The 14126-nt window shown below is 33.7% G+C and overlaps 1 protein-coding gene across 1 annotated transcript; it reads right to left on the bottom strand.

Annotated features, from left to right (window-relative positions):
• Nucleotides 1-371: 371 nt before the first annotated feature.
• LOC112038200 (carotenoid 9,10(9',10')-cleavage dioxygenase 1) lies at nucleotides 372-11453 on the bottom strand. Its single transcript, XM_024071006.2, is given in 15 exon segments — nucleotides 372-658; nucleotides 1278-1389; nucleotides 1876-2127; nucleotides 2398-2499; nucleotides 2580-2697; nucleotides 3174-3312; nucleotides 4434-4618; nucleotides 4702-4812; nucleotides 5010-5072; nucleotides 5702-5782; nucleotides 5785-5800; nucleotides 6830-6941; nucleotides 10178-10192; nucleotides 10378-10448; nucleotides 11301-11453. Coding segments are annotated over 15 exon segments (1545 nt in total). The 5' UTR covers nucleotides 11439-11453; the 3' UTR covers nucleotides 372-628.
• Between the last annotated feature and the right edge of the window lie 2673 nt (nucleotides 11454-14126).

The raw sequence follows: 14126 nt of genomic DNA, 5'->3' as shown, positions 1-14126 counted from the left end.
CCAGAACTTCTCCACAATTGCATTCAGTTCAATCACACCAGTCTTCAGGAATTTGAATACAATCATGGCATAAGTTGGGATTGCTCATGCTACTGCTAAGGATTTCCTTATCTACCATTGACAATAGCTTCTCTTTCCAGCCCAATAGCTTCTAGACTCTTTCAGGCACAAAAACAACAAGCTCCTCTCAAATTGTTGAGTAAGTTACAACTTCAATCTTAAGAGACAATATTGGTAACCTGGCTTTAGTAAAGAAAAACATCCACATTATGAACTACGATCACCATTACTTGATTAACACCATACCATAAATGTTGACAGGTATCAGTGTTAACCCTTACACATATTGCCAATGTCCAAAACTCACGTGCTTAAAGTTAAAGGAGTTTTTTGTTGAGATTTCCTGAGTAGTTTGACAAGAAAGATAACACGGGAACTATAGAGTGATACTTCTTCCCCCTCACCAGAGGAATTATTACAATTTAAGTTTTCATCTTAACTTAGATCTCCAGATACAATATTGGGAAAGTACTACCAAAGAGGTCTTGTGTGTACAATTTTCAAGATCTGTCTCCACTTGCAGTTTCTCTATTTCAATTTTATTTTGCAATTTCCCACAATTCGACAATCACAGTTTCCCCTGCTCTTGAAGTTGCTCCTGTTCAAATAGGACGAATAAATTAGAACCACCACAATTAAGAAGTGAGCAAATAGAAAAGGCAGAAGCAAAAAGTTGGAACAGAACAATCAGAGGAGTAACAACTAACAAGGAAGCTTTTATAGTGAAATAAGATGTAGGAACCGAAAAAAAAATTCAAGTACACCCCCATAACAATGCTCTCATCTAGATCATCATATCAGGCACAATAGTTTATTCAACGGCAGCATTATATAAAATGAATGCATATCCACTAAGTTCTCTGGAGAACTTATCAAGAAATTAAATAGGAAGTATTTTCGATCAATGTAGGGAAGCCCAGCAGTATTCTCAACAACTTATGCATTCTACTTTGCTCCAAAGCAAGAGTTATCAGTCTTTTTGAAAAAATTTCTTTGCTCTTTTCAAACTTAGCATCACATAACTATCAATTTTTAATGCGTCCTTTGTCCTAATCCTACTTTTCTTGGGTTTCATTCACTCATTTTGTCCCAACCTATTTGTCCTAAATTTTTTTTTTCAAAACCCTCTTTAGAATTCAGCTGTGAAGTTAATTTCAACACTAGGGAGTGAAGTAAAGAAAAAAATTAAATCCAGAAGCAATTGATGTAACACTGACCTCTGTCACTAAGAAGGCATGAAACCCATATGGAACCCTGTGAGGGATCTCAACAACTGCCACTGGGTCAGCTGACATTGTTTTAGCATCAATTACATGGACTGATGATTTTCTGTTTGATTATCAATGAAAAATTGAGATTGCATCATCTTCATCAAGAAATCCGAACTTTAAATCTTAGTCATCAGAGGTATTAACAAAGTGGAACTAAGCATGGTGTATGGATAAGGCAAGATAGAATTCTGTTTGGATGCAAATGAATCAACACTAGGTTAGGCTGCACAGCTTTTACTCTTTTTATCAAGAATGATCAACATTGAACTAGTTTTTCAGAACTAAAAAAAAATTGCAGCCCTTAGATTCTTCACATATTAAGAATAAACATTAGTAAAAAGAGAAAATAGCAAAATACTAATATTTTCTCCACTGATGCAATCTACAGATCCTAAATTTGCAAGAGCAATTCAATAACCCTCTTTCAAAGGCATTCAATCTCACATTCTGACAAGAATTTCCTCTACTTAACTAAGCAAAAACATTAATGCCAGGCACAGGGAGAATATAAATTTGTCAATAGCATGAGAAAAGAAAGTATTACCCATCATTTTCATCATGTACAAAGAATATTAAAAATCCATCATCTTCTTCAGAAGTAATGCCAGGCATACGAGGGACAAAAATAGCTTCAGAGCCAAATCTGCCAGGTCCCAAATCATAGATTCCCTGAACATTTCCTCCAACTTCAAGCTTTGTTTTTTCAGTCTCAGGTTCAGCATGCAGATCAAATTTGATTATCCCAGTGACCTTTACAACGCCTTCAAGTATGGTTCCATATACGTATCTTGTTCTCCTGATAACCCACCACATAATCAGTAAATATAAATGATGGAAGTATTTGACACCCAAGAGAACAAAATGAATTTAGCATAAAAACTACAACAATAATAAAAGTGTTTTGCAAAACAAAAATGACTTTCAGAACATTTTCAGAAAGGCAAAAGATCATATAAATATGGCCTTCGGAGTATATATAGCCTCTCTTATCTGCTGCTGTCATAATGAGCACTTATGCAATCTTGAATGACCTACCAACAATAAACAACCCAAAATCTCCCATTACCTGCTAGTGTAGCTCTCATTCACCCTAGGTAATTCTACAACAGAAGCTGATAGTTTCTTCTGTAAAGCTAGTCCAGTTTTCATGTTGAATCTCATCTCATACCTGAAAAAATAGTAACTATCATAATCACTTAGGTATGCATATATATTTACATTTTCATAAATGGATGAAAAATGTTCTACAACTCATTTGAGAAGTTTTTGAGCTTTTCTTTGACAATTCCATTGAACATGTCCAGATCTGGATGCTGAGCACGACAAGTGATCAAAACAACTTCGTCCTCCTCCTCCCAAGCATTGGCTAGTGAAAGGAAGTCATTAAAAAGGTCAAGATGGAAACGTGAACACAAATAAACTTCAATCACAGCTTAATAATGAACTACAAGATGACATAAATTTGCAAATCTAGAAAGAATTGAGATAGGCCAAATCTCAATATAAAGGAAGGAGTAAGTTCCTTCTCTCCAGGTTGAGAACGATCATCTACTGACTCATTAATCCATGGATCATGAGGTAGTTAATCACACACGGATCACACAGTCATGAGTCATGAGTCATGAGTCATCCACTAGACTTAGGTTCCTGTCTCCTTAGTGATGAAGGATACATAGGTACGAGCCTATGGAAAGATCTTATTCAAGTAAGGTCTTGCCTATAACACTAGATTACTACTTAAATTTGATCTTTGTGTAGATGTTATATGTTAGCCACTAACAAGCTTCATCTAATAAAACAATATAAATTCAAAAGATATTTTGGCATTCAAAAAGAGATCACCATTATGGAATGTGAAGCAATTTGGAAGCTCGAACCATCTGATTTGCAGCTCATCCTTTGCATACCGAGGAAGTATACCAAAACGAGCTCTTTTTGTAGCATCAAATGTGAATGCTGACCTTTTCTCCTTCACCATTTCCTGAAAATCAAAATTTAAGCAGTTATTCCTAGTTGCATGTCATGTGATTGATATGATGCTCAACAAAGCACTGTTTTGATCATCACATTTACCAAAACAGTAATACCCAAATTTGTCTTCAAGGATATCACATCTAAATCTCAAGGAAAAAATTCCTGCGAAGATTATAAGAGTTGATCTTGAGATCAACAAAGCGTGCTGAGGATTTGATCCAAAATTATGGAAGGCTTAAAAGAAATTACAAAAGTTCAAAATCAAAGCATCACAGTTGAGATGATTTGAACATCTATGTTCATTAGAATTGTTTACTTCAGAAGGATTTATAAATTTTATATGTTGGAACTCATGACATCTATAGATCTAAAATTAAATGACAAACTCCTGATGCAAGCCCTTTTTCTGCTCATCTTAGTTGAGACCCCTCAAATTTTAGATTTAATATTATCCATTTCAACAGTACCAACTTTGTGTCTCAATTTTGAGAAACTTCTCAATGACTACAGAACGGCTTCAATAGTTCCAAAGAATGGGAAAGACAAGCCCCTTTGTATTGTTCATAATAATGAACACTCAACAATCAAAGTCCTGTGGCATTAAATTTCAATGCAAATATATACAACAGATAGAAGTGCACAAAACAGAAACACAAGAATGGGAATATATTTTGCACGCATGCATGCACACACACAAGAAAATTCTTGTTTCATTGATTGAGAAGTGAAAACACTAAGATGGGTGACCCGAATGAATGATGCAGCCAGCTGTACAATAGTTCTGTGTAAAAATGCAATCCATGTACATTGTTAAAGCAAATGAGGTCAAGCTTATTTATATTCATATTGTTATGTTGAAGGCCAAATAAAATTGTAGGTACAGCTCCCTCTTAAATTCAAAATGTCAAAATAACTGTTTACAAACTAAGTTGTGAATTGGTGAACTAAATGCTAAACATAACTTTAAATCCCCCTCAGGTGGCACCTCCTCCTTCAGCCTACGGTTGTTCAAAGTGGTATTTCATCACTATGCACGCCAACTATTTTTGTAATATTATATGGCATCTCCTCCTTGTAACTTGTACCAGGGCAAAACTTCCAAAAGAAACAACTGTGCAAGTACCATACCTTTGGTTTGAATATCAATGGATGATCCATGAAAATTGCATAGTTCTCAGTGATGGCAAAGTCATGCATCATGATGGAGTCTGATATTGTTATTGGTACTGGGTCATGCATGAAACCATCCTTTGAAATTACTCTATAAGTTATATATGGTGGTGTAAGTGAATAGCCAAATGTAAACATCTCGCCTGCATGGAAGGATTCTGCAAGTTAAAAAGGCAATCTTTCATTACAATGGATCACAAAATACCTTTTACAATAATGTGTTTACCCGTGAATGGGTCAACTTTTGGATGAGCAGTGAAAGAATGTTTCAATCTCTTGTCATAATCCAGCATCCCAAGTGTTTGAATATCTCCATCTTCCAAAACTTTAAGGACATCTAAATAATGTAATGAGAACCATCTCAATTCCACATTAGAGCAGGAAAGTTTAAACAAATCAGCATTGTTCTGTAATTACTTTTTCCCAGAATTAAAAAGTACACAGCATTTACATCATCATGCCAATGCAGAGAAAAACCAACCCTTTTCTTATTAGCTTTTCAGAAGAAAAAATTATAGAAGAAGACATGCTTACAAGGTTTATCTGCCTCTTGAAGTGCTAAAAGTTTCCCATGGTGATATACCAAGGCCGTATTAGCTGGATATGGGAGACAAATAGTTAGTTTTTGGCACTTCACATCAGGATTATCCAAACAGGAAAAAAAAGAAAAAGAAAAGAAGAGAGAGATATACCCAACTAAGATTACCAAACAAAGATTGTGGAAAGATGCATATATCAAAGATATTTACTGACAGATCCATACCTGTGATGTGTGTACTAATAAAAAGAGAGACACATTCACAGTTTGTCAATAGTTCCCAGTTACCTTTGGGCTAACTGGTAACTCTACCCCACTCAGAAGTCTGGTGGGATGTTTGAATTACCAATAAAAATATAAAAAGGAAGAAGATCATAATTTGCTAAATGTTCCTGATGATACTCTACATAAGCAGTATACATACACTTGTGACTCAACTGGTAGAAAGTGTAGAATGGGTTGGGCAGGTCTAAAATTTCAAAGCTTACCCATCAAAATAGAAGTTTAAATTACACATACACTAGTGCCCAAGACAAAAGAGCTCATTCAACATTAAAATTTATTATATCCAAAACAGAATAACACATAGACTAGTTTTTTGAACAGCAATTACTGTACTCAAAGAACTGTGTGTACAATCCCAGTATGTCTTTGCATTCAAGCAAAAGGGCATACAAGACTAACTTACCTGTTCCAGTTCCGTGCAAAGCATCTAATACTTTCAATTTTTGTCTCAGCAATTGCATAATCACCATGAGTAATCCAAATGGCCGTTCAGATCTCCAATCTGAAAAAAATAAAAATAAATAAAAATAAAACCCGAAATGTGACCGCCATAGTAAACATATATTTATGGCGGAAGATATCTGCCCATAATAATTTTACTTCTACAATCATCAACTACCTTTTCTTATTTATCTATGGCAAACTTTTCCTTTTATCACCCTTGTTAGCCAGTCAAAGTATTTTGATTTTAAAATTTTTGAATTTGAATCAAAGTATTCTTACTTCCTAGATTAATAAAAATTCCTTAATTCTCTTTTAACAGTTGTTTTTCCTTTCTATAAATCACATAAAAAAAAAAAATCCTTTCTTCCTAAAATTTTTCATGGCATCGACGTAGATGATTACGAGTTCAAACTCTATCTCCACTATATCTTCCAATTAGAAGTCAAAAATTTTACATGTTAGACCTCACTTATTATGAATGAGTCTTGGCCCACAAGTACAAGAGAATATTACTATAATGATGAAACGAAATTCACCATTTTTCATTTGCTTGGACAGTTGGTAGTTTATAATAATCTTGAGAGCCAAGTTTCTTGCAGTGGAACCCTATCACTTATCATGCCCTAATTTGCATATTAAAATTCTCTCCATTTAAAATAAACTTATTTTATGGTTCAAATCAAATATTAAAAATATAAAATTGTAAACAGTACCAGCTCATTTAAAATTTTAAATGAAGTGGCACTATGCACTTTATACACTATATTACTATAACATGGTCCCAAGTTGCCCACCCTACCTTCTAGTTCTCTAGAGCTTGGTTTCTGGCAGGGCCAATTCATTGCCTACTTTTATCTTTCCTAAATGACCACCTCCACATTCCCAGTCTTCCCAATAATTCCTTAGTGCTTTTCCAACAATTGTATTTCCCCACTATAAAACCATGCACTAAGATCAACAGAAATAAAGAGAAAATACTTCCTCAAAAGTCTTTCAATCCCATTAGCAGCAAAGTCAATATGTACGGGCAAAAGATGCAACTAAAACCGGGAAAAAATAGAAAAGAAACCTATTGATTACTGCACACCTTCATAAATTTAGCGGCTCCAAAATACTCTTCTTGTTTAAGCTTAGATGTCCTTACATAGCGAGAGACATAGGTTGCTTTCCCATTTTTTATGCGCAAACCATGAATCATGCTGCAAAATAAAAGATATCGCATAAATCCCTTCTTGCTATAACAGATTAACAGTGTATAAATGCAATGGGTTCCAACAAACATTCATGAATCTCCAAAATCTAAACAAAAAGTGGGAAGGCTGTAAACACAGAACAGAATATTGGAACATAACCAACTATAATACATCGGAGAACATAAAACTAGCAAGGATGGTTCTTGTTAGATAAATTATATTGAATTGTACTCCTATGGATTGTACCCTTGAGATGTGCAGCTCGTGTAAAAATTCCTATCTATTTTAGCATAAGAACATTTTCTTTTTACATACTCACTTTTCAAAACACCTTACCTCGGATTATCTATTTTACAATACATTTTATTAAAATATCAATTTTTCTTGATTTTTAAATTATTCTCTTTCTTCACATACAACCACCATCTACTCCCTTCTTTCATCATAAAAGAATAAACAACTAATTACAAAAAAAAAAAAAAAAAAAAAATTCTATATAAATTTACATGGTTACATAGCAAACATATAAATTTACACAATTATACACAAACTGATATAAGTCATTTTTTTTAAATATTAAAAAAAAAAATTGTGTAAATTTAACATATTTTTCTATTATACATGGACTGATGTAAATGGTCTTAGAACTTAAAAGTTTATGAGCTGTCATATTGAAGGATACACCTTGCCCTATTGTAATCACTCTTTCTATTTAAGGAATAAATAGTAAGAGGGCTGTAATTAATACAGCTCCTAACTCACATTTATCTATCCATTAATAGTTCTAAACAATCAAGCAATGTCTACAGTGTTGGGAATAATACATAAAGTAATAAAGGAAGAATAAGGATAATACAAAAGACAAACACAAATAGATAACTTGGAGGCACAAAATGTTATCCTTAGACAATATTTTCCCTCATACTCTTGTTGCTAAAGGGTTATCGCAAATTTGTCCCTAAGGTACAACCAAGTTGTTGGGTTCTACAGATAGCAATTCTAGAAAATAATCACAGAATTTCTTGTATTTCTCTCTAACTTACTATTTTGTAGAGTTATATTTCATCAAAAGGCACGTATGGAAAGTTAAAATGTTTTATAAAACCGTTCGCAATGCTTGAAACCTCTTCAAACAATCAAAATAGTTATCAGAAAATTCTCCTGAAAACTCAGTTTTTATGAGTTTCAATCAGTCGAGAGTTCCTTTTAATCGATTCGTCTAGAGTTCCTTTCGATCGATCAAATGCTCTTTTCGATCAATCAAACAAGAATCGAACATTGATCAAAACAAGCAGACCGATCGAAAATACTAAATTCACTTAGAAAATTCCAGAACTTGAATTTTCACTTTATTGAATTTATGAAACAATACTCTCCAAACTCAAATATCATTATTACAATCTATTCATATATATATATACCTATATATACAACACACACAGACACACATGATTTGCCAAAACCAACCAGAATACAACACTATAGTGTAAAAAATGTCATGAAAATAGCAAATGACGTTAGTAAAGTAAAGTCATAAAGAAGGAGAACATGAACAATATCATCTTTCTATCCTGATGAACATATCACCAATACGTCTAAGGTTTGTATTGAGTACATTACTTCATGATTATGTTGCACTCTAATACGAATACAAATCTTCTATACCACTTTTTGTGTTTTACTTTATGTTCCACTAATTACAATTTGTAATGTGTTTTTTTTTTTTTTCAAGATTCAGATGTATCTGGTTTATATTTGCTCGACATTCAAAGTGAGGTGCATTTTTGTCTCTAAGAATATTTGTTTGACATGCGCCAATAATTGTATGCCAAGTGTCTATACTTTTTTAAATGGGGTAATTACACCCCTCTCTCTTGAGTTTTGGAGGAATGACACTCCACCCAAACTTGAAAGCTATGTTTGGTTGAGTGGAAGGGGAGGGAAGAAAAGAGAAAGGAAAAAGAGTGGGGAAAGAATATAAATGTCATTTCACAAAAAAAGTCCAGACCTTTTAAGTTTTAACAGTATAAGAATAATTTTAAGAGAGGAAAAATAATGGATTCCACAAAAACTTTTTCCCTCTCATTCTTCATTTTTTTCTATTTTTTCTTTCTAGCTAACCAAACAAAGGAAAGTCATTCCTTTCTCTTCTTTTCCTTCCTCTTCTGTCAAACCAAGAAAAGTCAAAAGAAAAAAGTACAACCCCCTCTTAAGGTTTGAAGAAATTAATATTTTCACCCTTTTGTTTATATTAGTAATGAAATAATCTTCTTCTTTTTTCTTTTTTCTTTTTTTTTCTTCTTCTTCTTCTTCTTCTTCTTCTTCTTCTTCTTTTTTCTTTTTTCTTTTTTTTTTTTTGTAAAAGTCTCTTTAGAAAAGTTAAACCATAGTTAGTAAAAAAAAAATGATAAATTTAGAATAAAATATAAAATTTATCAAGTACCAAAACACTTGTAATGGCAAATTTCTCCATAACTCATTGAAAAAAGAAGTAAAAAAAGTAAAATATTAACACTAAATATTTAAAATACACTTAAATTAAAATTTTAAAATAATACATTTTAATTATGAAATAAGATAATTTTGAAAATTTGCCCCTAAACAAAGCACAGGTTAGTGCACAAAATTTTTAGTATTAATTTAACAAAATTTGGTTAATTAGATGTTAAGGGACGAAAGTGTTTTTTCTCTTCAAGTTTGGGGTGGATTGTCGTTTTCCCCAAATCTTAAGGGAGGAAAATGTAATTATCCATTTCTAAATTAAATTATTTGGTTTAAGTTATTTACCATGTTAGCACACCATTAGATCACGTAGGACATAAATTAATGGACATTGATAAAAGGACGAGAAGTGTAACGTTTTGCAAAAAAAAAAAAAAATCTTTTGAAACTTTAAGGACGAAAATCAACTTTTGTGAAAGTTTAGGAATAAAAATGAACTTTTGTGAAATTATTTTACCCTCTTCTTTTTTTTCTTTTCTTTTTTTCCTCAAATTATATGGAGATTTTTCCTTTTGAGTATACTGTTATGGAAGATTAACCTGTTACTTTTATTATGAAATATATTGATCGTTTGAGTATACACTAAAAAGCACCCCCACATATTAAACGCACAAAGCTGCAGAGAGTCAGTAGAGGTATTCTGGAGTGGAAAAATGGTACTGAAGTTATATGTTTGAAGTCTTTCTTCAAGAAAACTAGAAAGAAATACTGGTTTGAATAAGCAACAGAAAGTCATGTACCCATCTCCATCAAACCTGCAAAATGAGCAACAAAGGGAATGAGCAATATTCACCTCATCAACTGAATATTGATTCATGAGAACTAAAATAAAGCCCAACTCACACACACGTATAAAAGACGATCTACAAAAAGACAAGGGACCATGATAAACCTCTTATATATCATAGTAAATAGTTCCACAAGGAAAAAAGAGACATACAAGTGATGTCCAGCCACAGGTTCAAACTTTGGGTTAGGGCCCACCCTAACAAACTCTCCATTTAAGCAATCCTGCAAGCAATATTACACGTTGCAACTTATTAAAGATGGGGCTACAATGATAATAGTTCTTATGCTGCAAGGGCCACTTATTACATTGCAACTAGGGGATCTGTATATTAATACAAGTAGAAGAAGCTACAACGATACCAGGAATGCCAAAAAGAGTCTCAATCAAGAAGGTAAGGAAAATTTAAAACGTTTTTATTAAACTATGTGTGTGCGCGCCATGACAAAGGTTTTTGATGAAGAGAAAGGAAAGCATGATAGGGGCTAGATCTCGTTTTAACTAAACACAAACCCTTCAATCCACAAGAAAATCTAGAATCTATCGGTAAGAAGAGAAAAACCTCTATGAAAATATTAGTTATAAATTATAAACTCCGAACTTTCATTTTACATATAGCAGAGCATTTGAATGCTCCAAAAAACTTAATTTTTCAAGTAAGAGTTATTCCTAAACATATCATAATTGAGTTATTAAAATTCATAATTTAGTTATTATTATTTATAAAAATGATTGTTCAGTTAGTTTGTTGATGAGCACGAGTCGAGCTCATGTTCAAAGTAAAAATAATTGAACAATTCTAAACTTTTAATACTTAACTAAGCTCGTTTACCACCAACTAATTCGCACCACTAGTCACCTGATAATTAGGTTTTTTTGAAAACCCAATAGGGTTGTTTTTGCCTATAGGCCAAATATAAAAATTTTTAATTTATTTATTTAACAATAATAAACAATTACTATGTTTAAAAATAAAAAAAAATTTAAAAAAATAAAAAATAAAAAACCGTTGCTGCATGCAGTCCAAACCAATAGTTCCAAGAATGTGGTGTGTAAGCAAAATATAATGGACTCACCGGTAGGAAACCTTTAACAAGGAGGTCGGTGGTGGGAGGAGTCTCATGAGGAAGTGGAGCAAAGTTACCAGAGAAATAGAGATTAGGAGTAGAAAAGCGGTGCATGAACTTCACTATCAGCTTCTCCACACGGTCCATCACTTTCGAAGCCACCCCTTTGTTTGGCCTTGGCTCCACCGCCACTATTCCCACTTCTTCATCACCACTGTACCTCTGCTTCTCCTTCGCCACCTCTCTCTCTCTCTTTCTCTGCGTTGGGAGCATTGCCGTGAGCTAGGGAGGCTACATATTACCATTATTCTTGGTGGTACGTGGTTCGAGTACCCCTTACACAGTAGCAACTCGTTGGTACTCCTTGTACTCCTATATTGCATATACAACGAGGGTCTTGGCTCAAAAGCGGTGAGAGTGCTACTATGGTAATATCCATATAGAGAAGTCATACTGGTCGTCTTCCTCACCCTTTTCTTTCACTGGAAAAAGAAAAATTTTGTGGTCAAGTAGACTATAGCACTTTGTCACAAGTCACAGCTATTCCGCCATATAAAATGACCTGGGGGCTTTAATAAGTTAAAGAGACCATCACTTTCACGTACGGTGCCACTTTCTTTAGTCCCTCCCAACTCTCGGGTATGTCCATTATTGCCCATGAAGACATTTTAAATTAACAGTCAATTCACAAATACCAGTAGTCAACCACCGAAACCTAACCCCTTCAATTCAGCATATTCATTTCAATTATACATTTATACTCGATCCAAAAGTCTATATATCCATGATGCATGTTATAATATGTACGTATAATTAAAAATTTTATGGTTATGTTACAAATTTGAAACTTTAACTTTGATCAAAATTCAATTCAATTCAACAACTTTTGATTTGATCATTTCAATCATCAAACCTTTTTGTTTCTTTTTTAGATAGATAGATATTAGATGTTAAAAACCTCAACAGATGATGCTATTACCTTTGTACTAAAAGCCTATAAGGTGAACCTCATTTTAGTTCTTTAACTTTAATTGTTATTAAATGCAGTCTTTTTATTACTGGCGTTAGGTGGGTTGTCATTAAGTACCCAACACGGGTAAACAGCACAANATTTAAAAAAATAAAAAATAAAAAACCGTTGCTGCATGCAGTCCAAACCAATAGTTCCAAGAATGTGGTGTGTAAGCAAAATATAATGGACTCACCGGTAGGAAACCTTTAACAAGGAGGTCGGTGGTGGGAGGAGTCTCATGAGGAAGTGGAGCAAAGTTACCAGAGAAATAGAGATTAGGAGTAGAAAAGCGGTGCATGAACTTCACTATCAGCTTCTCCACACGGTCCATCACTTTCGAAGCCACCCCTTTGTTTGGCCTTGGCTCCACCGCCACTATTCCCACTTCTTCATCACCACTGTACCTCTGCTTCTCCTTCGCCACCTCTCTCTCTCTCTTTCTCTGCGTTGGGAGCATTGCCGTGAGCTAGGGAGGCTACATATTACCATTATTCTTGGTGGTACGTGGTTCGAGTACCCCTTACACAGTAGCAACTCGTTGGTACTCCTTGTACTCCTATATTGCATATACAACGAGGGTCTTGGCTCAAAAGCGGTGAGAGTGCTACTATGGTAATATCCATATAGAGAAGTCATACTGGTCGTCTTCCTCACCCTTTTCTTTCACTGGAAAAAGAAAAATTTTGTGGTCAAGTAGACTATAGCACTTTGTCACAAGTCACAGCTATTCCGCCATATAAAATGACCTGGGGGCTTTAATAAGTTAAAGAGACCATCACTTTCACGTACGGTGCCACTTTCTTTAGTCCCTCCCAACTCTCGGGTATGTCCATTATTGCCCATGAAGACATTTTAAATTAACAGTCAATTCACAAATACCAGTAGTCAACCACCGAAACCTAACCCCTTCAATTCAGCATATTCATTTCAATTATACATTTATACTCGATCCAAAGTCTATATATCCATGATGCATGTTATAATATGTACGTATAATTAAAAATTTTATGGTTATGTTACAAATTTGAAACTTTAACTTTGATCAAAATTCAATTCAATTCAACAACTTTTGATTTGATCATTTCAATCATCAAACCTTTTTGTTTCTTTTTTAGATAGATAGATATTAGATGTTAAAAACCTCAACAGATGATGCTATTACCTTTGTACTAAAAGCCTATAAGGTGAACCTCATTTTAGTTCTTTAACTTTAATTGTTATTAAATGCAGTCTTTTTATTACTGGCGTTAGGTGGGTTGTCATTAAGTACCCAACACGGGTAAACAGCACAATGTTGATTTTTTTTTTCAGTTGCTTTAATTAAAAAATCCAAAATATAAATAAATTGTTTTTCGAAAGACAAAAAAAAAAAAAAAAAAAAGAGAAATTTAAAATTAATTTTATTTCAAATGGGAAGAATTAACACAAACCAAATACATTGATTCCGTAAAAATTTCTTCACCCAAATGAAACCAAAAATTTATATCCAAAACAAAACAACTCTCCCTAGTCTCTCCCTCTCTGTCTCCGAAACTCACAGCCAACTCTGTTCATTTTATTTCCTCAAAAAGCAAAACTCCTCAATTCCAAACAAAACTTCATTATATGAAATCAACTAGATCACCAAAGGTTCTTGATTGTTTTCTCTTCTTTTCCAAACTACATTTTTGGTCAAATGGAAGAAACCACGAAGCCACTGGTGACGCAGCTCTAGAAACGGACCACTTAGGCCCCTACCCCCTTCAAGATAGAGGAAAAAGAGACATACATTTAGTGATATCCAGCTACAGGTTCAAGCTTTGGGTTAGGGCCCAGCCTAACAA

Source organism: Quercus suber, unplaced genomic scaffold (assembly GCF_002906115.3).
Source record: "Quercus suber isolate HL8 unplaced genomic scaffold, Cork oak 2.0 scaffold_102, whole genome shotgun sequence".
NCBI classification, from domain to species: Eukaryota; Viridiplantae; Streptophyta; class Magnoliopsida; order Fagales; family Fagaceae; genus Quercus; species Quercus suber.
This window is presented reverse-complemented; position numbering and strand designations above follow the sequence as displayed.